Source organism: Euleptes europaea, chromosome 18, assembly GCF_029931775.1.
Source record: "Euleptes europaea isolate rEulEur1 chromosome 18, rEulEur1.hap1, whole genome shotgun sequence".
In the NCBI taxonomy this organism is placed as follows: Eukaryota; Metazoa; Chordata; class Lepidosauria; order Squamata; family Sphaerodactylidae; genus Euleptes; species Euleptes europaea.
Genome location: NC_079329.1, coordinates 16,311,531 through 16,335,969, shown reverse-complemented (window position 1 = coordinate 16,335,969; position 24,439 = coordinate 16,311,531). Strand labels below are relative to the sequence as shown.

The 24,439-nt window shown below is 41.1% G+C and overlaps 2 protein-coding genes across 2 annotated transcripts; one reads left to right on the top strand and one right to left on the bottom strand.

Moving 5' to 3' along the window:
- Positions 1–963: 963 nt before the first annotated feature.
- On the bottom strand, positions 964–8,525 carry LOC130490515 (vomeronasal type-2 receptor 26-like). The gene is made up of 6 exons (XM_056864339.1): positions 8,374–8,525; positions 7,683–7,974; positions 6,333–6,741; positions 4,873–5,162; positions 2,755–2,881; positions 964–1,880 (listed from the first exon to the last, which is right to left on the bottom strand). The coding sequence occupies exons 1-6, from the start codon at positions 8,523–8,525 to the stop codon at positions 964–966; spliced, it is 2,187 nt and encodes a 728-aa protein (XP_056720317.1).
- A 2,685-nt stretch (positions 8,526–11,210) lies between these two features.
- On the top strand, positions 11,211–20,478 carry LOC130490513 (vomeronasal type-2 receptor 26-like). The gene is made up of 6 exons (XM_056864338.1): positions 11,211–11,455; positions 12,797–13,091; positions 14,654–15,511; positions 15,973–16,200; positions 17,014–17,140; positions 19,580–20,478. The coding sequence occupies exons 1-6, from the start codon at positions 11,211–11,213 to the stop codon at positions 20,476–20,478; spliced, it is 2,652 nt and encodes an 883-aa protein (XP_056720316.1).
- Positions 20,479–24,439: the final 3,961 nt, after the last annotated feature.

The window sequence follows — 24,439 nt, the reverse complement described above, 5'->3', positions numbered from 1 at the left end:
ACAAGTGTTGATCCTTGGGGATTTGTTTGTACCGCCCAACTAAAACAGCCATTGGCATGCTTTCAAAGCATAGAGCAGAAAACGCTGCTCATGTACAAATATAGAATTAAAACATATAACTTAAAACCATTGTTCCTAATCTGATATCATACAAAACGGTGCCCTGAACTACGTACCCAGCTCATATCGGTGGGGCTGTCATCAATAGGGTGAAGACGGTCCAGAAGATGGTAATAGGGGAGACCAACAAACAGCACAGAACTTGCAGGTCCAAAGGAAGGAAGAGAAGACAAGGAGGGGAAGGAAAGGACGGGGGAAGGGGAAGGGCGGGGGAAGGGTAAGATAAACGGGAGGGGGCCATCATGTTGCAGTGGTTAAGAGCGGCAGATTCTAATCTGGAGAGCCAATAGGAACCATAGAATCCTGTGCCATGGTTTCACAGCCACCGTCATGTTTTGGATATCTTTTTTTCCACGTACACCTAAGTCATTTGTGGGCTTATTATGATGTTCTTTTTGAATGCATCATGATCAACCCTACAGACCAAGTCTAAATTTGCAAAGGAAGTAATGGAGAAAGGTTGGGTGAGGAGGGGGGCATCAGATGAGGTGTATGGTGGGTTGTCCAATGATCTGACCACATGACTCCCACAATTTTATTATGCAATGATAATAAATTGGGCTCATTCATATACTACGGATGGGTTTCAGATTCAGCTGGACAGATTTTTTTTGCCTTTCCTTTCTCACAGCAGGCCACATAACTGAATGAAATGTTGCTCCATGGGGATAGTGGACCCTGTGAAATGACTTGAGGGAGGTCTGCAAAGGGAAGAGGGAAATTGTGAAAATTGCCAATTTAGTCTGGATCCAAACAAAAGTTTGATGTTCTTTCCTGTCCATACTGCCTTCCTAACCTCTTTCAGAGATAGAGAGGAATTCCTGAAGGAACAGGGAGCACATTTTAATCAGATCTTGTACTCTTACTTCTCCAGGCTAGCTGCCCTTGACTATTTAGCTGAGGCCTCAAGACAATTATATAACATTTAGGGGCAAAAATGCATGCAAGTAAGCCAGCGCTGGAGGCCAAGATCGAAAAGATCTCCACAGCCACCATATATTTTCCCTTGCTGCTCAGGTAAGTTGGAACAAATGATATCCAAACACTGCAAAAGACCAACATGCTGAAAGTGATGAATTTGGCTTCATTAAAAGTGTCCGGCAACTTCCTAGCAAAGAAAGCCACAATGAAGCTTGCTATTGCCATTAATGCTGTATATCCCAGAACAGAATAAAACATGGCAACTGACCCTTTATTACACTCTACCACTGTTTGTTCAGCCAGAGACTTCATGTCAACATCTGGGAATGGAGGAGCAGTACATAGCCAAACGGTACAAATAACTACTTGAATAAAAGAGCCAGAAAGAACAACCATGTTTGTGAGTCTTTTGCCTATCCAAATTCTCATTCTGGATCCTGGCTTGGTAGCCATGAAAGCCAGAACCACATTGATGGTTTTGGCCAAGACACAAGAAATAGCCACTGAGAAGATGATGCCAAAAGCCATTTGTCTGAGGAGACAAGTCACGATTCCAGGGCGACCAATGTATAACAGTGAGGAGAGGAAGCAGAAAATTAGGGAAATGAGGAGAATGTAAGTGAGATCCTGATTGTTAGCTTTGACCACAGGGGTGTTTTGGTACTTAATGAAGATTGCAAGAACCACAACTGTGATAAGGGCAAAGGAACATGCCAGGAGAGCTAAGGTGATGCCCAAATTTTCATCATAAGAAAGGAAGTTTAAAACTTTGGGAAGGCATTTGTCTTGATCCCAGTTTGCATACTGGTCATCAGGGCATGGGAAACAATTGTCCGTGTCTGAAAAACAGAATAGATATTAGTTCAGAAACTTCCCAACGTAACATGACAACTCCTCTCTCACATTTCATCTTGAACCCTAGGAAATGGTGACCATGTTAGGACCCAGTACTTCTAAAAATTAGAGTGTTGTGAATATAGCTCCATTCTAAACTGACAATAATATTTATTTATTTAGCTTTTTTTAAAGCAAGAAGAAAGGAATGATCAAATCATGTTCCAACTGGGAGAAATGTCTTTATCTACTGAAAAAGAAAGATTTTGTTTAATATATAAATGTTATCACTACTTGAAATATTTTAATTTTATATCAGCATATCCAAATATAATGCAGGATTTAGATTACTCCAAAAGTATCTGAACACAATTCTCCTAGAGGTTAAGAGTGGTGGTTTGGAGAGGTGGACTCTGATCTGGAGACCCTGGTTTGATTCCCCACTCCTCCACATGAGCGGCGGATGTTAATCTGGTGAACCGAGTTGGTTTCCCCATTCCTATGCATGAAGCCAGCTGGGTAACCTTGGGCTAGTCACACACTCTCAGTCCCACCTACCTCACAGGGTGTCTGTTGTGAGGAGGGGAAGGGAAAGTGATTGTAAGCCTGTTTAATTCTTCCTCAAGTGGTAGAGAAAGCCGGCATGTAAAAACCAACTCTTCTTCTTCTTCTTTTTCTTTTTCTTTTTCTTCTTCTTCTTCTTCTTCTTCTTCTTCTTCTTCTTCTTCTTCTTCTTCTTCTTCTTCTTCTTCTTCTTCTTCTTCTTCTTCCCACTGCACACATTACTGCCTCCCTCACAGAAGAAGTGCATTTATCCAAGGACATGTGTTGAACACAGATTAAATAGTGTTTGATGTAATAAGATATGATGTCTCTTACCCATCTGGTCAGAAATCTTTCCATCTGGACACCGAACACAGTCATAGCAACAAAATAGCTTCCCATCCTGCTTTGTCCTCCTGAAACCTGGAAGGCATTTCTCATTACACAAGGAAGAAGGTGGCACCTATTCATGAACAGGAGAGTAGAAGACATTTCCCCACAATTAGTAAAATGGTCTTCTCATTCCCTAGTCTAAATCTTAATGGAATCCAACTGTCACATACATTCATATTTAACAAGCTTTGCATTGGGCTGTCTGAATGTTAAACCTAGGGTTGCCAGCTCCGAATAGAGCCTGAGGAGGGTGGGGTTTGGGGAGGGGAGGGACTTCAATGCCATAGAGTCCAATTGCCAGAGCGGCCATTTTTTACAGGTGAATTGATTTCTATTGGCTGGAGATCAGTTGTAATAGCAGGAGATCTCCAGCTAGTACCTGGAGGTTGGCAACTCTAATTAAACCTGAACTCTAATTAAACTCTAATTTCAAACCTGAAGTTTACTTGTTAGACGAATGTTAATCCACATGAAATACGTCGTGAAATACTTTTATCACACATTTTTAGATCCGTAAATTCAATAATACCTATAATAAGAAATTTCAAAAAAATGTTTAAAATGTATTCAAATTGTTGGAAGATAACTGGAACATTTGGCTGATATTTTTTTCTAGCTATTTTCCTGAATGTATGTTAGTTTTCATCTACCAACAAGTGACAGACCATTCAGTTGTTGCAGTGTCTTCATAAACCGAAGCAAAACTATTTTCTTTGGAAGCCTCTGCTGAAACACTCTTGGCCATTTCTTACCTAGTATTATTACAAAAAGGGATTGACCTAGTTCCCAGTCCCATTCCTTCCTGGAGGACCCTGGATCTGAAGAAGACCTATGTGAGCTGGCATTTGAGATTTCAGCATTACATGGCAAGAGAGAAAGCCAAGTCCATAATTAGGGTAAATTTGTTTTGGATATCCTTTCCTTTATCCCTTAGAAGCTCCTTGATCCATTGATCTTAAGCGGCGTAAATCTAATGTTTGAGGGATATAAGGACTGAAATAAATCTTGCCATTGACAATGTAGCCTTGGGATCCCTGTCACTTAATTAAACAGGCATTATGTCCGACACAGAGGCATTAGATTTATGTGTTAAAAGGGGAGAGATATAACATGATCGAAGTTCCTCATAGAAGCGGCAGCAAGATTGACATATGCAGCTAAATGGAAACTGACTGAAATACCAGATAAAAAAGACTGGATACAGAAAATGATGGACCTGATGGAAATGGCGAAACTTCCAGCTTTAATGAATCAAAAAGATAATATGCAATTTTCGGAAGAATGGGGCGCATGGAAAACTTATTGTGAAACTGAATTTCAAATGGGGTCGTTTAGAGGGTATTCATTAAACTAATCTTTTTATACATGTAAGTAAAAATAGCTTCTTATCATATGTTAATTTTATAATAAGGGCAAAATGTTATGTTATAATTGGTTTATTAAGTAATTAAGATATTAGTGAATGCAATGATATGTAAGATTAGTTACCATTTACAAAAGAGAAATAATTTTATTTCTAGATGGAAGGAGGTGGAGGGAGGTCAAACACAATTTAAATTTAATGTTATTATATATCAACTAAGTTTTGTTTTTCTGTTATTGTAATTTTGATGACAATGGATTTTTAAACTTGTTCAATAGTCGAGTTAAGATTTTGGAGAAAATAATAAAACATTTTAAAAAGAAGTTCCTCATAGAAGCGGCATTCCAAGAGAGCATGAGCTAATGAATCAATAGAGTGAGAAGAGCAAGGACAGGTCCGGTCTGGGTATGGTATATTTGTTTTGGATGTATTAAAATTTACATAGCAACATTTAAAAAACAGATTATTGGGAAAGCATTTATTTTACTCGAAGAGCCCTGCTGGATAAACATCTAATGTACAATTTTGATTCACACAGTAAACAGTTAATTGCCCTATAGAGACAGCGTGGAGTAGTGGTTAAGAGCGGTGGACTCTAATCTGGAGAACCAGGTTTGATTCCCCACTCCTATACATGAGGGGCGGATTCTAATCTGGTGAACCAGGTTGGTTTCCCCACTCCTCCTGGTTTAACCCACCTGGTTAAATGTGCTGTGCCATGTGATATTGTCTTCATTAATGGTGAACTCTTTGCCTGATGAAGCTTGTGGATCAGTCCATCCGACTTTCACTCTTAAGAAGGAATTGTTTGGGAACAGGACCCAGTTTGCAATATCAAATCCAGTTCTTATTTCACCATTCTCATCCAAAGACACTTCTTCTCCAACACTATTGTTAAATGACAGGCCCCTCAGAAAATGGTGAAGCTGTATTGAAAGAAATGAAACGTTTATAGAATGGTGAAGGATGGTATCATTCTGGGTGCTACCTATTGAGATTCCGCAAATAGATGTTTTTGAAAGAGCAATATTTTTCCTTGCTGACAGATTTAATTGCATTAAGGAGATTTCACAGCAATGTTTTTCATGTAAACATAATGGGGGAACAATATTTCAGGATGGAGCTTCCATCTCAAATGTGTGGATATGATTTTGACATCATTTGGGATGCTTCCCTGCTCATTCTCAGTTCTATAATCCTGCTTCTATGAATCCCTATTCCCCCCATAAAGTGTGAACAGTAATTTTCTGAAGGGTTTTTGAAAGCATGAAAGTTGCATGGAAAAAAAGTAGGGTTGCCAGCTCCGAGTTGGAAAATACCTGGAGATTTTTGGGGCGCAGCCTGAGGAGGTCAGGATTTGGGGAGGGGAGGGACTTCAATGCCACAGAGTCCAATTACCAAAGCGGCCATTTTCTCCAGGTGAACTGATCTCTATCAGCTGGAGATCAGTTGGAATAGCAGGAGATCTCCAGCTAGTACCTGGAGGTTGGCAACCCTGAAAAAGGGTTCCCCATACTCTCACTCAACAAGCCTTCCGTGATTTTCAAAGATGACTGCATACTTCTACTTAGCTTTTAAATATATTACGCCTTCAATCCTAAACACACTTTCCTGAGAATAAGCTCCACTGAATAAATTGGGACTTTCTTTTAAGTAAACCTGCCGAGGATTGCACCCTAAAAATACTAAATGCAGAAAGCTTCTTGGGACTGAGATATTACCTTCCAGGGTTGAAAATGCAGGGGCTTCGAGTTGTCTCCATCCATCACCTGCTTGGGTTTGAGTCTGGACGTATGCACTGCATGCAAAGAATGTGCTATGGCATAGACAGCATTGTAGATGCTGTACCTTTGGCCAGCTAAGGTTGTTACAAAATCACTTCCAGGAAGGTTCTTGAATTGATCTTCCCCGATACAGCTGATCTTGTCCTCCTTGAAATCTGGCAGTAAACAGTGAGATGCTGAATTCCAATAGACCCTGAAAATGTTGATCTTTTTTGGCCAATGAGCACTTAAGAGATGAAGGAAATTTTGGAACCCCGGTACAACCTTGGCACGAACCTCAAAAGATAAAGCACCATGAAGAGCGCGTCTTACAAAAGCCCATTGCAAACTCACTGATTCAAAATCCCAGTGGGCTGTCATGAGCCACACTTTACCGATAGGTGTCTTTGCACTTTCTGACATTTGTAGCCATATTCCCAAAGGAACTGTGGTATGAATGTTTACATACAGGATAAGCACGTTGGCTTGTGATTTGTTTAAAAAAAAGGACATGTTCCGAAAGTGTCCTATAAAATTGGGGTCTTGTATGGAAAAATTCACGGTGACTATTCTTTCTGTAAAGGCAACGCAGATGCCACTCTGGGACAGCATTGGTACCAGCACCTGTATGAAGCGCTCTCCTTTATCATCATCTGGTGCAATGATCCCAACCCACTTCCACCAAAAATGCAGAAGTAACTGGGCGATTGCATTGTACTGATGTCTTTCATTGGGAACCATCTGGTAGAAGGAATGGAGCTGGACTTTCTCTTGTTTCTCCAAAGTAAATAAAGAATAAGCAACCTGTTAGGAGATATATATGTATCTATGGTAAAGCGATTACACACTGGTTATATATACATTTAACAATCATTTATTTAATTATCTAATTCAATTTGTACCCCACTTTCCTCCGACAATGCCGGGCTCAGGGCAGCTTCCAAACATACCATCAATGATATACAATTAACAATAATAATATCACTTTTAGTTAAATAAAATCAATTCAATTAAAATCTAGGATTTTGTTCCTTTGTTCCATAAAAGTATGGCACCCCCAATGTCATCCAAGAAAGATTACATGAGGGACAAAAATTGGAGATATGAAAATGAATGACTGGGCCATAGTTATTTGTTTTTTGGGTATCTTACTATGAAGGAAACTGCGCTCCATTATTTTAATTACCTTTAAACAGATACTGAGATAAAATTCACATTTCCTCCCAGGGAAGAGCAGAAGCAATTATTGGGAAATATGCCTCTGCTTAGGGTGTTGGATCCCAAAGCATATAATTTCTTAGCGTTTCCTTCAAATCATCGTATTTGTTAATATGTTGGTCAGCAGTAGAAGAGCTAGATTCAAGTGCAGTAGCACCTTAGATATCAACAAGATTTTCATGGTACAAATTTTCCAGTGTCAACGCTCCCTTCATCAGATGCCTATATATGTAAGTTGTGACATGTCCTTAAGTATCTTAGAAACAAAAATCCCACTTTCCATGTCCAATGCATAGCAATGCCCACAAATAAAATCACACCATAGGACTCCACTGGGTGTACTGAAGAACTGTAAGAACTACCTGAATAAAATCTGTGAACAATAACTACAACCTTGATGTTTAGCATGAATCACAGAATCACATTTCTGTTTTCATTTGTTCTTCAGCCCTTAATGAACTCTAGAAATACAAGGAAAGAGAGGAAAACACATTGTAAGAACTTCATACCCCATGTACATTTTATACCTGTGGAACTTTATAAATGGATAAGACGTTGGTCATTGAGAGTGATGTTTCTGAGTCTGGCCCTCCAACGACAGCTACTAGATCCATCGTGGTGTCACATTTGTAGTTGGGGACAGGCCTATCCTGGGCAGCAGTAAGACTCAGGATGCTCTTATAAATTATCCTTTCATCAAAATAGCTATGATAAATGTGGAACCCCAAGGTGATGTTGGGTAAAATCTTGAGGTTCTTATTGATCTCTTTTACAGAATAGACCAAGGAGAGGGCACACAGATTTTCTCCAGGTTTTGGCCTGAAGTGAAAAATTATGTATTGTAAGTGGATCGCACTGCATCAAAGGATGCTAAAAAGAAGTCCGAATGGAAAATTGAGGGCAAAGGTGAAAATCTAAGATGCTTATGGCACGGGAAATGGGTGGAATATAGACAAATGGGAGAGGGGCAAAGATAAAATAAAGGACCACATAAGTTATATTGAAGTGCACATACAGTTTACATGTAAGCTTACACGCATCCTTGTACATAGTTTGTATTTTAAAAAATAAGGCTCACATAGGAGTACATCCCACAGCACTCAATGGGGAAGACTTCTGTGCAAACATGCATTGGACTGCAAGCCTTTCATTTTAGCAGTGAATAGTCCTTATTTGTAGGGAACATAGCCTGGCCTACTAATGGGGGGAAATCCTTACACGCTTAGCTGAATTGCCCATGGATTAGGATGTTGCTTGAAGTCTATAATGCGGTATAACATTAGAAAGTAAGAAGCAATCCCTCCAATGATGAAGTTGCCTTCCTGATAATACTCGTGTGGAATCCGAAGGGGCTCATTCATGTGGCACATAACGGTTTGAGCAGTGCACTGTGCTTGAAGGAGCAGCAACAACAAAAGCAACAAAAACCTTATGACCATCCTGAAATCAGTTTTTTTCCTGTCCCTCTCTCAATGCTAAGTCCTGTAGCTTTTAACTCATTATCAACAGTTACAGTTACAAAACATTGCCTTAGATGGCTTCCGACTCTGCTGATGTGAGGATTTTGAGAGGACCAGTCTGAGAGCAGACTGCCTGCTTAGAATCTGCAACATTCACGGAAGAGTCTATATAAGTTTTCCAGCTTGGCTAAGTAGAATGTTTATTATCTAAAAAGAAAACCTATGTGTTTTTGAAGAGAAAGATGATGATTGATAGAGTCCAATGATAATGACATGGTTAACAAACACCTCCCTAAAGTATTGTACAGCACATGATGGAGTGTGAAGCAGAATAATTAAAGAAAGCGCTCTTGTCCGATCTTATCAAAACTTGTTATATTCCTGAGGGGCATGGGTGGTAACATTGGCAAAATAGGCATTGAAAGAAGCCTTTGCATCACTTTGGGTGCTGTTGTGGAGGAAAGTCTGTTGGGAATATATGACATTCCCAGCAATTAGGTTGTGTGTGTGCATGACGTGCCATCAAGTCACAGTCAATTTATGGTGATCCCTTATGGAGTTTTCAAGGCAGGAGACTAACAGATGTGGTTTGCCATGTTGTGATGGAGCAGGTGGACATGAGTGATTTGGAATGGGTTTATGGTATAAGAGAAAGGGTTGGTGATTAACAATATCCCCTCCCCCAAAAATCTGTGTTTGTTTTTGTGTTTGGATACTTACCATCAACAATACAGCAGTCATCTTGTTTTTCTTTGATTCTACTGATTGCCTGGACAACAGCATTTCCACTTCTAATTGTATCCTTGTAAGGGATGAGCACACAGCACCCAATCACCTTTGGAGATCATTCCCAGAGAGGAAATTTCCCCCAGTTATCCAAAATGAGAAAAGGATGCACCTGAGGTGGAGTTCCTTAAATATGCAGTCCATCTCAGGCTGGGGTGGGATTTCCAAGGGTGCAGACCTATTGGGAGTCATGCCCTTTACTAAAGATCAGCTGGTAAACAAATGAAGGAAAATTAAGGATAAAGCCCTAGAAATCCAAGTTGGAAAAGCTGGGAGGGCATTGTGTGGATTTGAATAGTGTTCTGGTGTTATTCTTGAGGATTACATCATCTACACAGACCATGATAATTTTAAGGTATCCTGTTGAGATAGTGGTGGTAGAATTTTTGGGTCAACAGTTATCTCTCACAGAGTTTTCTCTGGGCTTGTCCAATATGAGTAAAACCAACAAAGAAAGAAGTCTGAGTTGAGTTGAATTTCAACTGCAAGGGAAGGGATGGTAGACTTGCCACATTGGTTTTCCATCTGGAGACCCAATCCGATTTTTTTTTAAATTGTCAAGGAATTCAACTGTTTCCTTTGTTATCACAGAGTACTATGCTATGCTATGGTATGCTATACTATACTAGTTTCTATACAGAATCTCGCAATTAACTATTAAGCCCTCTGTTGATTGAAAGACAGAATGTCCCAGATTCTTTTAACGTCGCCTATTTATTGACAACCATTCACCTCAAATATTGGAGATGGTGGCACAGTTTTTAAAGTTTGTTTTAAAATCCCGCCAAACAGTTAATTAGATGGTAGCATCAACAAACAATGTTATTCGATGTAACTGTCTACTAACTATTTTTAATGGGCACCTTTTAATATTTCCATTCCTTTTGCATCCTTTTGTATTGTGCCTTTTTATGCCGATAAAGAAATGATTGATTGATTGATTGATTGATACTATACTATGGGTTCCACCGTGCTTGGCAACCCCAAAGCTCCCTGCACTGACTGTGATTTTGCGGTCAAATAACTGATCCTTACAATATAGCATATAACGTGAACAATATTGCCTATGAACTTGGTTACTAATTACAGCCACCTGATTTTACTCCACATAGACAAAGCCTAAAGTTATCATGGCTGTCATCACCTGCTGCTGATTCTTTCACGATACAGCAAGTTAGAGTCCTGGAGAAATCTTAGAGGTGGAGGGGAGGACATTCCCCAAATGGATAGTGGTGTTTGGTGCCACATGAACATCAGCACTTGGAGAATTAATTTTCTCCTCTGTAATTACCAATCATGCTCTGAGCAACTGTCCAGTTATTTAATGCCCAGTGGATACCGGAAAGCCATGAGGAAATAAAGAACAAATATAGAAAGTGGATATAAAGAGTCCTTCATAGTGCTTGGAGCTGGAATGAGGGAATGATATTGCATAGTTTAGCGAAGGCCCGAATAGCTGCATTTAAGGCAGTGCTCAAATCTGAGGAGTGCAGACTAGGGGAGCCCAACCTTTGGTGACCGTTCCTTGACATATGTGAAAGAATGCTGTACGAGAGGGTCATTTGTGGAACTGAGGAAGTGGGAGTTGGGGATTTTATTAATCCTCCTTAGCATGCCATGTGTAACATTGAATTAAGATGGATGAAGTGGCACCAAACAAGATGATGAACTGAGAAAAAGCAGGCAGTGAGTCATAGTGCCAAGAGGTTCAGCTTTTATTCTAAGCATGCTGCAATGTTGCCAGGAAGGTGAATGCTGTTGAAGAAAATAGGGGCATGTGGGTCTTGAAAGGAAGTTTTTGGTTACAGAATGGCGGTGCTCTTCATGCTGCTGCTTGGGCTGCTGCCTCATGTTGTTTGCAAGGCATCTTTGGTCCACCACAGCAGGAAGATTTGTTGCATTCAATGCCATGTAAGAGACCCACTCCCTATTTCCCATGACTTCTATCAGCCGGGAGACTATGTCATTGGAATTCTGGTTTCTCACGTCTTGTTCCGGGAGCACTCCACTAATTTCAGTGAAGAGCCCTCTCGAATGCTGACCAAGGAAGTCATGTGAGGAATTCTCCATTTTCTTCCCTGTCATGTGTGTGTTTTTAAGGGCATAATAACCAAAGCCAAATACCAAGCAATGAAAAGATGGATGAATATTCCATCTTGAATATGAAAAGTTGCCCCCAGGGAATATGGTTTGCGATCATTTAATCTGCTCTGCTTTTCTTCACGAGACTGTTGTTAGTTGTTGAATAGTCACTCCATTCAGTGTGTCATTCTAAAGGCACCTAGGCAAGATATTTATGATTGATAGTCATTGCAGGTGTCCTGCTTTACATATTGGATTCCTGTTTATTTCTTTATGACTTCCATGGCAGTATAGACTACCTCACTTCTACTCTTCTTCCTCGATATCTCTCTCCTCTTGTGATGCCATGATTCCCCATTAGATTTACTTTATTTTACCTTCACTGGTTTATCAACATCATATTAAGGTTTTCAGTCAGTAGTTCTTGTTTCCTTCTATTTACATTCTCCATTCTAGCTCTGGGCTTTTTCCTGTTGCTTTTATACTTTAGCACTAAACCTGTATTGTGTTTTCAATAACTTCTCCAAATCCATCTAATGAGAATTAACTTCCCTACCACCATCCTGATGTCTTCCTGTTTTGAATGACTGGAAATGAGCAGGACCACTAACAGGGTTGCCAACCTCCAGGTACTAGCTGGAGATCTCCTGCTATTACGACTGATCTCCAGCTGATAGAAATCAGTTCCCCTGGAGAAAATGTCTGCTTTGGCAATTGGACTCTAAGGCATTGAAGTCCCTCCCTTCCTCAAACCCTGCCCCCCTCAGGCTCCACCCCAAAAACCTCCTGCCAGTGGTGAAGAGGGACCTGGCAACCCTAACCACTCATGATTTACCATGCAGTCCTATGTAGAATTATTTCAGTAGCTAGGCATAGGTTTGCACTGTTAGAGTGTAAACATTAGACTGGAAATGCCCTTAGTTTAATCCTGAAATTTCTTAACCTCATCCCACACCTATAATGTGTGAAATAATACTGGCTAACCTTACAGTTTTGGAGTATGGATAATATATCAGAAAGACTTTGAACACAACTGTGAAGTGGCATTTTATAGACCTTTATATAGACCTTTTCTTAAATCTTTATAGCATTTCATATTCTTTTTTTCAAAAACATGTACAACCAACATTTTCAATTGTTTCTGTTATTACATGCTACTTGGTCTAAAACACATGTACAGTTGTGAGAATATGCTTTATAAATACAATGTATAATTAGCAAAGACACAGATAAAAGAAGGTATTATTATTTATGTAACCTTCCATTTGTCTTTTTAGTAGTCATTCTGTAATTTTGTTTGTTTGTTTGTTTAGTTACCTGATGCCAAAAAATTACCAGCATGTCCTAGCCTTGATATTTGCTGTTAAGGAGATAAATGAAAATCCCACAATCTTACCGAATGTCTCTTTGGGGTTCCACATCTGTGACAAAAACTACAGTCCACAGAAGACTTTTCGTGGCACTATGGGTTTACTTTCCACAAGGCACAAGTTTATTCCAAACTACAAATGTGATATTCAGAACAACTTGATAGCTGTTATTGGGGGGCTTGTTCCTAGGACCACCATCAACATGGCAACCATCTTAAATTCATACAAGATTCCACAGGTATATTTAGTGGAGAAAAAAATGGAGGAATCAGAACTGGGACATGAAATTAAAGAGTGGTTTGGTAATTCTGAAGGAAATGGGGGATTGACAAATGGTACTGAAAAAAACATATTTAGGTAGGATTGTCATCTCTGGATTGGGGAATTCCTGGAGATTCCAGGGTGGAATCTTAGGAGTGCAGAGTTTGGGGAGGGAAGGGAGCTCAGCAATTATGTAATACCATGAAGTACACCCTCTGAAAGCCCTGTGGCGCAGAGTGGTAAGCTGCAGTACTGTAGTCCAAGCTCTGCTCACAACCTGAGTTCGATACCAACGGAAGTTGGTTTCTGGTAGCCAGCTCAAGGTTGACTTAGCCTTCCATCCTTCCAAGGTTGGTAACATGAGTACCCAGCTTGCTGGGGAAGGCACTGGCAAACCACCCTGTAAACAAAGTCTGCCTAGTAAACATTGGGATGTGAAGTCACCCCATGGGTCAGAAATTACCCGGTGCTTGCACAGGGGACCTTTACCTTTACCTTTTTTATAACCTCTGAAAGTGACATTTTATCTAAGAGAACTGGTGATTTGTTTTGTTTTGTTTTTGTTTGAAGATAAATTGTAATTCCAAGAGAACTTTAGGCCAATATGGAGATTGGCAGTAGAAATCTGATATGAACCTAAAACCACTGACAAATGCCTGATAAGCTGCTGTGTAAGAATGAAGTTGGAGCCAGTTAACTGGAATCCTCTGCAGGATTATCAGGGTACATTGTTGCCTCAACATGAAGAGGGAGTTTTCTGAAGATTTCAACTGCTATGCTTTTTGCAACCATTAAGTCATTCAATATTATGGGGTAGAAGTGATACATCCCAGAGCTCTCAGCTCAATAAGTCAACTCCTTGCATAAGGACAAAGCCTTCCCCCCCAAAAAAAGTGTCCTTTTGAGGCAAAAACACAAGTCCATAGAGGGAAGGAAGACCTGGCACCTCCAGCGTCATTATTAAGATGTATATCTCAGGTGGGAGAAAGCATGCCTGGTGCGCAACTGGATCTTCAGAAGAGAAATTCCTGCTTGACAAAGCCAGAAAGCTTCATATTAGCATTATGCTATGTATTTTCTTTCAGAAGGAAATCTCTTCAGAAGACACAATGAGAAACTTTTAACAAAATGAAATGTATCTGAAGAAATGTGTTGCATATTAAGGTAAAGGTAGTCCCCTGTTCAAGCAGTGGGTCATTACTGACACATGGGGTGGCATCACATCCCAACATTTACTAGGCAGACTATGTTGATGGGTGGTTTGCCACTGCCTTCCCCAGTCATCTGCACTTACCCCTAGCAAGCTGGGTGCTCATTTTACCAACCTCAGAAGGATGGAAGGCTGAGTCAACCATGAGGCGGCTACCTAAAACTGGCTTCCGTCGGGATTGAACTCAAGTCATGAGCAGAGCTTGGACTGCAGTACTACAGTCTACCACTCTGTGCCGTGGGGCTCTTGTTGCATATTAACAATGTATTAATGCCACAAATCACATTGTACTAAACAAAAAATAAATCCCTTCGATATATCTTTTCCAGCTCACTTATGGATCATTTGTCCCAGGGATGAGTGACCAAACATTACTCTCCTGCTTGTACCATATGGTTCCAAATGAAAGCCACCAGTACACTGGGATTGTCCAACTGCTTCTGCATTTCAGATGGACATGGGTTGGGCTTATTGTTGTGGGAGATGAAAATGGAGAACGGTTTTTGCAAGCAGTGGTCCCAATGCTTTCCCAGAATGGCATTTGTTTGGCCTTTATAGAGAGAACTCTAAAACAAGCTTTCGATGATGAAATCAGAGACTTGTTTTTAAGATGGTTGAAGAGATTTCCAGCTCTCCTGAAGAACAAAGCCAATGTATTTGTTGTCTATAGTGTATTTCCATCCATGAGACAGTTGAGGTGGCTTCTTCATATGACAGCCTTAGAGTCACCTATAGGAAAAGTATGGATTGTGACAGCACATTGGGATTTCAGATCAACCACCACTGAAAGAGACCACAGCATACAACCTTTCCATGGTGCCATAGCCATTACTGTTCACTCAAGCAAACCACTGGGATTCAGAAATTTTCTTAAGCATGTCAATCCTTCTTGGGCAAAAAATGATGGTTTTATCCAGGACTTCTGGGAGCAGGCCTTTAGATGTTCATTGAAAAATTCCAGTATCACGGAGAGTGAGAAAATCAAAGTAGGCTGTACTGGGGAGGAGAGGCTGGAGAACCTTCCTGGACCTTTATTTGAAATGAACATGACTGGCTATAGCTACAGTATCTACAGTGCTGTTCATGCCATTGCACATGCTCTCCATGCTATGTATGAAACTAAAATCAATCACAGAACATGGGTGGCTAGAGGGAAGCTGGAGCCTTGGAACCCACAGCCATGGCAGGTAAATTATCTGCAAAAACATTTTTTTAAAAAATAAGTAAGCTAACCAAACATTGCTTTCCAAAATTTCATATAATAAGTTGGAAAACTGCATTATATTCCCTAAACCTTCACTGTCCCTAATGCATATTTCTTCTTTGCTTCTCCAAGGAAATTTATTTCTTGAACTCATAATGCAGCCATGAACTGGCACTGTTTCTATTGAATTATTTTAGAAGTTTAAGTGTTTATAATTGTTCACATGTTTTAATGGTTTCATGTTTGCCGCCTTGGGGACCTTGATCTGGTGGACATGGGACATAAAAATGTTGTAAATAAATATAAATAAATAAATTACCCCTAGCATACTGCTTTTGGTGGTCCAAGGGAACCCCTTTCTATCTCGACAACAGAAAAGCTGGTTGGATTCAATCCAATGTGAGGATGCTGGAAGTTTGTTTGTTTTGTTATCTCTGAACTCAGCTCCATCTCTTTCTGAGGACCATCTCATTCAACAACAGTGATGAAGAGACTGTGCATTTTGATGAAAACAGAGAAATATCTGCTGGGTTTGATGTTACAAACTGGATAACTTTCTCAAACAAGTCTTTTATTAGAGTACGAGTTGGAAGCCTCAGTCCTCATGCTCCTGCAGGCAAGGAGTTAATAATTCAAGATGAAATCATTGAGTGGCATAGAACATTTAACCAGGTGAGATTCAGTTGCAGAAGGTGTTTGGCAAATACTACTAAGTACAGACAAATCAATGGTCCACATTGGTCTGCCTACATTGAGCACTCTTTTTATGTTGATATGGCTGTGTTTAGTACTTGTGCATTGATACTGAATTTAAAAACTACTTAAAAGTAAGTATTAGTATGTTGGAGGTAAGGTTTGAATTCCTCATGGCCTTCAATCCTATGAAAAAGTGGGAAATAAATATTTTAATAAGTAACAGCTTGCTGGGGGTAAAGGGAAGAGACGATGACTGGGGAAGGCACTGGCAAACCACCCCATAAAACAAAAGACTGCCTAGGAAATGTTGGGATATGACATCACCCCATGGGTCAGGAATGACCCGATGCTTGCACAGGGGACCACCTTTACCTTTAATAAGTAACACAATTTCAACTTTAGTTCTTGTAGTTATCCGGGCTGTGTAACCGTGGTCTTGGAATTTTCTTTCCTGACGTTTCCTGACAATTTCAACTTCTTCAGCATTTTCTCATATATGTGAATTACCTAACAGGTGTATTAAATACTAATTTTATTAGATTGCAAATATTAACTTAGAGAGTTAACAACAAGAGAGTTGTTAACGAACCCAATGTTAATGATGGATTTGATGCCCCAGATTGTACAACCTTACAGTCATCTCGAAACGTGAACAGAAAAGAGCTAGAACTGAAGTCCCAAATTAGAAATGAAATGGGATGATTGCAAAGAGGATTGTACTTGTTCATTATGTAATAAAATGGAAACTATTAATAAAATCTATCCTAAATTGCTGATATTTCTGGACAGGGGCTGCCCATTTCTGTATGCAGTGACAACTGCCATCCCGGTTACAGCAGGATAAAGAAAGAAGGAGAGCCATTCTGCTGTTATGATTGTATGCTATGTCCAGAAGGGAAGATTACTGACAAGAGAGGTAGGACAAATATTCAAATATTTCAATATAACCCATTCTCAAACTTTGACTGACAGAAACAAAGGCTTGGAAGGCTCATCAATGTTGATGTGATGTCAAGCAACCCCAAACTGGACATCCAGATCTCAAAACATAGTCTCCTCAGATATCAGCAGGAATTCATTTATTAAAGCTGCAATACAGATCCTGGAACATCAGGTTGAAGTGAATGGTTCTCCACTGCAATCCTAAGGACATTTTCTTGGCAGTAAGCCAGACTCCACTGTGCGTACATGAATAGGACTCATGAATAGGACCTGCTTAGGATGGCACTAATAATTGCATAAACCTATTCAATGTCCTTCAAACTGAAACCTAGTATTCACAGCTGTGTGTTGCAGCCACGAGTATGGTTGCCAGGTCCCTCTTCACCACTGCCAGGGAGTTTTGGGATGGAGCCTGAGGAGGGCAGGGTTTGGGGAGGGGAGGGACTTCAATGCCATAGAATCCAATTGCCAAAGTAGCCATTTTTTCCAGGTGGACTGATCTCTGTCAGCAGAAGATCAATTGTAATAGCAGGAGATCTCCAGCTAGTACCTGGAGGTTGGCAACCCTAGCCGCAAGTTTATGATGTATTTAGGGTTGCCAGGTCCTCCCTTGCCACTGGTCGGAGCTTCATTGTGGTGGGGCTGGAGGGGTGATCCATGCGCACAGTGTGCGCGGTGAGAACATCACTTCTGGGTTTACCCCAAAAGCGATGGGAAAGCTCTAGCATGTTTCACCAAAAAACATAAGAGTTTTTGGGAGGAATGTGCTTGAGCGTACCTGTCACTTCTGGGGTAAACCTGGAAGTGATGTTATTGCAGCACACACATCCTGTATGTGGATTGCCCCCCTTCAGCTGGCCTGCTTCCACCCGTTGGCCAGTTGAGGGGTGGTGGGCAGGTCTGTTAATTGGCGGGCAATTGCCTGGCATCTGGGACCCCAAGGTGTACTGTTGAGGAATATGCCCATAATAGATTTTCTAATAAAGCAAGATGTAAGTGTTGAGCTCTCTGGATTTTGGATCTCCAGTTAACCAAAGTTGATTTTATTTTCATTTTCTGTTTCTGAAGTTCAAATTCAAAACCTTTATTGGCATAACAAGTCATTCAAAGCATTCCAGAATTAGTCAAATGATACAGTATCAATATCAAAATCTATATCAATATCAATAAACATGGATGAAGTAGGATATGCCAGAATGCGGTGAATATAAGGTATATGTAAAAAACATGTATCTAAAATAACAGGAATAATAGCTATTATATATATATATATATATATATATATATATATATATATATATATATATATATATATATATATATATATATATATATATATATATATATATCTTTAAAGCTTGCTTCAAAAACATGGCTACTATTTCTGTAGTTTCTGTGTCATGCCCATTCAGTAGGAATCTAAACAAAGAGTGACGGGAAGAATTCCTGTCCTGAATTAATGGCATTTAGTGTTTCTGAAGTTTATACTGAGCACTATGCATGTACAAGTGGGTGTCACTGAGTGGCAGCATGGTATAATGGTAGAATCCAGAATTAGATCTGGGTGACCCCAGATCTTATAGGCTTACCAGGTCCCCAGATCTTATAGGCTTACCAGGTCCCATAGCTCCATCGGCGGGAGCTTTTTAGAAGCATTGCTGTGGCGTGCAACTCACATGCGGGCCTGGCGCAATGCAGTCCCACATGTTGCACCTACATCACTTCTGGGTTTACCCAGAAGCGATGTGGACATTCTAGCAATCTCTGCCAAAACTCTATGGTTGCTGCAGAGGTTGCTAGAGCGTCCACATCAGTTGGTCGGTGGGCAGCCCAGTGGATGGGCAGGATTTTACCCGCTACCACCGGCATTTGGCAGCCCTAGCAACCCAGAAGCTTGCTGGTTGACATTGGGCCAGTCATACACTTTTAGCTTAACCTATCTAACTGATCTTATTTTACTATATTTATACCCAGCTTTTTCCCCCAGTAGAGACTTGAAGCAGTTTATTTGTTCTCTTCTCCTCGATTTTATCCTTGCAGCAACAAACAAGTAAATGATATAAAAATAAGCTTTCAAATGGGACTGCAGAAACTTCCACATGAAAGCTGTTCATTCATTGAAGGCAAAATCAGTTGTCTGGAAGGGGGGAATCTTCCTTGCTTTTTTGGCAACTGATTTAAAGCTACAGACTATTAATTCTATGCGGATTTCCTACCATTTTTAATTGGGGGAACGAAGCCCCTGAAAGCCTGCTGTTTAAGACTAGTTACTGAGCTCCTGGCTGAGATGAGATTTGAAACAGGGACTTTATGGCTTACAGTCCACATGCTTACAAGCTTCACTATACTAGTTCTCTTTCTGGTCTACCTGACTGTCTGTCTCCCCTCCCCCATGACTTCTATTTCTTTGCAGATATGGATGTCTGCATGATATGTCCAGAAGACTGCTATGCAAATCCCGATCACAATCAATGCATTCCCAAGATTATAAGCTATCTCTCCTACGAAGACCCTTTGGGGATCAGTCTAGCTTCGTCTGCTTGTTGTTTTGCTCTGAGCACAGTTTTGGTGCTTGGGGCCTTCATCAAGCATCAGGAGACCCCCATCGTCAAAGCCAACAACCGGAGCCTCACCTACATCCTCCTCATTGCCCTCTTCCTTTGCTTCCTCTGCTCCCTGCTGTTCATTGGTCAGCCTGTCAAAGTGACCTGCCTTCTCAGACAAACGACTTTCGGCATCATCTTCTCGGTAGCCCTTTCTAGTGTTTTGGCCAAAACCATCACTGTGGTGCTAGTATTTATGGCCACTCAGCCAGGATCCAGACTGAAGAAATGGATGGGGAAAAGACTGTCAATTTTTATTGTCCTTGCCTGTAGTCTCCTTCAAACTTCCATTTGTATTCTTTGGCTAAGTACTTCACCTCCATTCCCAACTATGAATATGAATACATTGAACGGGACAATCATAATGGAATGTAATGAAGGGTCAGTCTTTATGTTCTATTGTATCTTGGGTTACATGGGTTTTCTGGCCATTTTCAGTTTGATTGTGGCGTTCCAAGCCAGGAAGTTGCCAGACAGTTTCAATGAAGCCAAGTTTATCACTTTCAGCATGCTGGTGTTCTGCAGTGTTTGGCTGTCCTTCATTCCAACCTACCTGAGCACCAAGGGCAAATACATGGTGGCTGTTGAGGTATTCTCCATCTTAGCCTCCTGTGCTGGGCTTCTGGGCTGCATCTTTTCCCCTAAATGCTACATCATTGTGATGAGGCCCAAGCTGAACACCAAAGAGAGGCTGATGAGGAAACAATAATACTCTGTGATCCTGTCTGCTGTTTTTGATATTAATACCGAATTTAGCTGAGAAGATTCTGGAAAGGACACAGTGGACAAACTCTAAAACTGAGTCTGGGGTAGAATATTACGAGATGAGGGGTTGGACAAAATCTCAGATGGAAACTTTGCTAATGCTCTATTTTTCTTTAGGAAATTTTGAATTCTGAAGATTTTTTGCTCCATAAAATTAACAACAATGCATGAATGCTATTGCCAATGCAATATTAGAGGTTAGATGGCCATCTGTCAGTACTGCTGATCCTATGACCTTAAACAGATTATGAGAGGGAAGGCATCTTGGCCATCCTCGGGGCATGGGGGTGCGGGGGGGGAAAGTAGTTGTGAATTTCCTGCATTGTGCAGGGGGTTGGACTAGATGACCCTGGTGGCCCCTTCCAACTCTATGATTCTATTAGGCAAACTTGGCAATTTCAAATGTGTAATTAATTTTTTTTTGGGGGGGGGGGGTGATCCCTAGGGATTATAAGAAAACTTTTTAAAAAAAAAATCTGTAAAAGGGCAGTCAGGGGATAAATCCACAAATACATGTAGTTATCACTAGCAACTCAAATGAAGATATGAAACAACAGAATCAGGTTAAGTATTGTACTTAAATGGCTGATCTACATCATGATTATCAAAATATTCAAAGATATTTAAGGGCAAACTGTGCTAAAGCAACCCAGTTTTTGATGACCAGCATTTTTGGGCAACTCCACTTTTGCTCCATATGGCTCTGCCAGCCTTGCTTATCCTTTGTGCTTAGATGAGCCAAGTTTCATGCCATCTCCCTGTGTGCTTACAGTCTCCTAAGGGATCAGTTAATGCTACTCAGCACCAAGCATGTTCTTTCCTAAGCCCACCCTACCATACAACAAACAGGGGCTGTTCTAGAATGAAATCCATGCGCCACCTTTTATTAGGGTCAACAAAATGATACATAATAGTGTGAGAACTTTTGAGTTCACCAGAACTCTTCATCAGGCTGGATGTTTAAATAAAACAAAATAAAATAATCCTGGTTACATGTTAATTGTGCACTGAGCTATTTCTGGTTTGAAGTTACGCTTAACTCTTTGGGGGAAGAGGCAATAATTTAGCCAGAGCTATCATGAGACAACCACATTATTCCTACTAGGTTTCAACTCAAGAACATTTTACTACAGAAAAAAAAGTACTTTACTACAGAAGTGCAAAGCGCTGAGAAGACATAATAAGCAGGCAGTTTTAAGCTGCATCACCTCTCACTACAGAAAAATAAGATATTTTAGGTAATCTAAATAAAACTATCCTCAGATCTATGTTTATGGTTGCCAGCTCCAGGTTGGGAAAGACCTGGAGATCGGTGGGCGGGGGGGGGGGGGCTGTAAGGGGCAGGGTTTAGAGAGGGGAGGGATTTCAATGCCATAGAGTCCAATGACCAACACGGCCATTTTCTCCAGGGGAACTGATCTCTTTCGCCTGGAGATCGGTTGCTCTAGGAATTGCTAGGAACTTTTCCACCACAGCTTCTAGCTGGGGACTTGGGGCAGAGGCCTCATAACCCTTTCCCATATTGCTACAGACTGGACTGCAATCAGGGACTCCAAAGGCTGAATATGTATAAATGTGTTAATTAAAAGCCTCTTTTAGTGATGTGGCGCAGAGTGGTAAGCTGCAGTACTGCAGTCCAAGCTCTGCTCACGACCTGAGTTCGATCCCAACGGAAGTGGGTTTCAGGTAGCCGGCTCAAGGTTGACTCAGCCTTCCATCCTTCCGAAGTCGGTAAAATGAGTACCCAGCTTGCTGGGGGTAAAGGGAAGATGACTGGGGAAGGCACTGGCAAACCACCCCGTAAACAAAGTCTGCCTTGGAAACGTCGGGATGTGACGTCACCCCATGGGTCAGGAATGACCCGGTGCTTGCACAGGGGACCTTTACCTTTTTTTTAGTGATACACTTTCTCAAAAATGGGATAATTTGGTTCAGTCCTCATCACTTTGTTTGATTTATTTTTGGGAACCTGAACTGGTCTAGTAGCCATGTACACACACTCTCATCCTCTTTGCATGTCCTCAGCCTCCCCTTGGCTGTAAGATACTTTTTGGAGATAGCTGAGTGCAAAAATGGAGGGTCAACAGGAACATAGGGTCTACAGTGGAAACAAACAGACAAACCTTTCATGTGCACCTGTCACTAGTGTCATCAGGGACATATGTCTACATGTGCCAGTGTGAATGTGGCCCACTTTCGCAGATTCACACAAGTATAGTATATTTAGATGGGCATCCCAACATCAATATATATTCAGACCCCTTGCAACTTGCCGACATGCATCTTCTGATATCCTAATCTGTGGCATATGAGTAGAGTTCAATTAGGGTTGCCAGCGCCACGTTGGGAAATACCTGGAGATTTTGGGGGTGGAGCCTGAGGAGGGCAGAGTTTAGGGAGGGGAGGGACTTAAATGGGGTATAATGCCCTTGAGTCCACCTTCCAAAGCGGCCATTTTCTCCAGGTGAACTGATTATTGGCTGGAGTTCAGTTGTAATAGTGGGAGATTTCCAGCTACCCCCTGGAGATTGTCAACCCTAGGCTCAGTCATTTCCACGTATTCTTTAAAGGAAGGATATAAGAATATGGATATAACTTCCACATTCACACTAGAAATGTTAGTAATACAAGTATTTGGCCATTGCTTTGGAAGCATGCATACATATATTCACATGCAGGTGCCTGTCCATAGCCCTGTCCGTATGTTCAGATCATATGTGTAGAGGGGGACTAGGTACAAGCATTCTGGCCCTCCCTCCCTCCATGTGATCACTAGCTTATGAGCACAGTATGCTTAGAGGAAGTATACTTTCATAAGCACTGTTCCTGTGATCAGGATCATTGGTTTTCAAATCATCCCAGTCATAAGGATGGTGCATACACCTCCTCTGTGTGCAGATGCTGTGCTCACTAACTGGTGGTCAGGTGGAACTAGGGGGCAGGACCAGTGTACTCATACCTGGTCCTCCTCTACACACACTGATGAAACACATGAATGAAATGCTGGCATTGGGCTCCTGTGATTGTGTGGAGAGTAGGGTTGCCAACTCCAGGTTGGGAAATACCTGGAGATTTTGGGGTGGAGCCTGAGGAGGGTAGGGTTTGGAGGGGGGATGTACCAATGCCATAGAGTCCGATTGCCAAAGCAGCCTTTTCTCCAGGGGAACTGATTTCTGTCGCCTGGAGATCAGTTGAACTAGTGGGAGATCTCCAGCCACCACCTGGAGGTTGGCAACACTAGTGAAGAGTAATCACTTCCATGTACGAATGTAGGCCCTTTGTGCTCCTTTAAAGGAACATGTGTAAATTACAGTTCTGTCACTTTTGAGTATCATGTGAAAATGACTTGCATGGCTGTATCATGTATACTTTCTCTGGGAACACTTTTTTTCAAATAAGGGACTTGCAGAAAATCGTGCAAGTAGAATGGCAAAGAGAACAGTTTTAATCAATATGATATGTTAGCGTTTAATACATAAAGCCAAAGGCTGTTTCAATTGATCACAAGGAGATGAAACATAACACATTATTCAACGAGCTGGAAATGTGTGCATTTGCACTGCCTGACTAGTTTATTCAGGTCAGAGAGTTCAACTTTCCTTAGCACAGTGTGTAGCTGTTCGTAGTACAATGCAGTCACTACGCTGGGGACCGCAGCGACCTACTGAGACCTAAAGCGGCAACAAGAAAGTCAGAAGGCCTCGATGAAACTTTCCGATCTGAATTGACACAGCAACACAAAATGCTCCTCGGGCTTAATGAATGACATTTGCTGTAACCTATGGTTACCTGAAGTCAGCTAAGGCTCAGGTAATTCCCTAAGCGGCAATCTCAAGCCTTCCCCTGCAATTACCTCTAATTGTAGCAGCAACAAGTGTCATCACAGCAGGCATCAGGTGTGCCAG

Coding starts and splice junctions, on each gene's coding strand:
- LOC130490515 (XM_056864339.1), bottom strand. CDS start 8,525: ATGTGCCACATGAATGAGCCCCTTCGGATTCCACACGAGTATTATCAG. Junction 7,975..8,373: donor TGGGCAATTCAGCTAAGCGT/GTAAGGATTTCC, acceptor TTTTCACTTCAG/GCCAAAACCTGGAGAAAATC. Junction 6,742..7,682: donor CCATTTATAAAGTTCCACAG/GTATAAAATGTA, acceptor ATCTCCTAACAG/GTTGCTTATTCTTTATTTAC.
- LOC130490513 (XM_056864338.1), top strand. CDS start 11,211: ATGGCGGTGCTCTTCATGCTGCTGCTTGGGCTGCTGCCTCATGTTGTT. Junction 13,092..14,653: donor ATTCATACAAGATTCCACAG/GTATATTTAGTG, acceptor TATCTTTTCCAG/CTCACTTATGGATCATTTGT. Junction 16,201..17,013: donor GGCATAGAACATTTAACCAG/GTGAGATTCAGT, acceptor ATTTCTGGACAG/GGGCTGCCCATTTCTGTATG.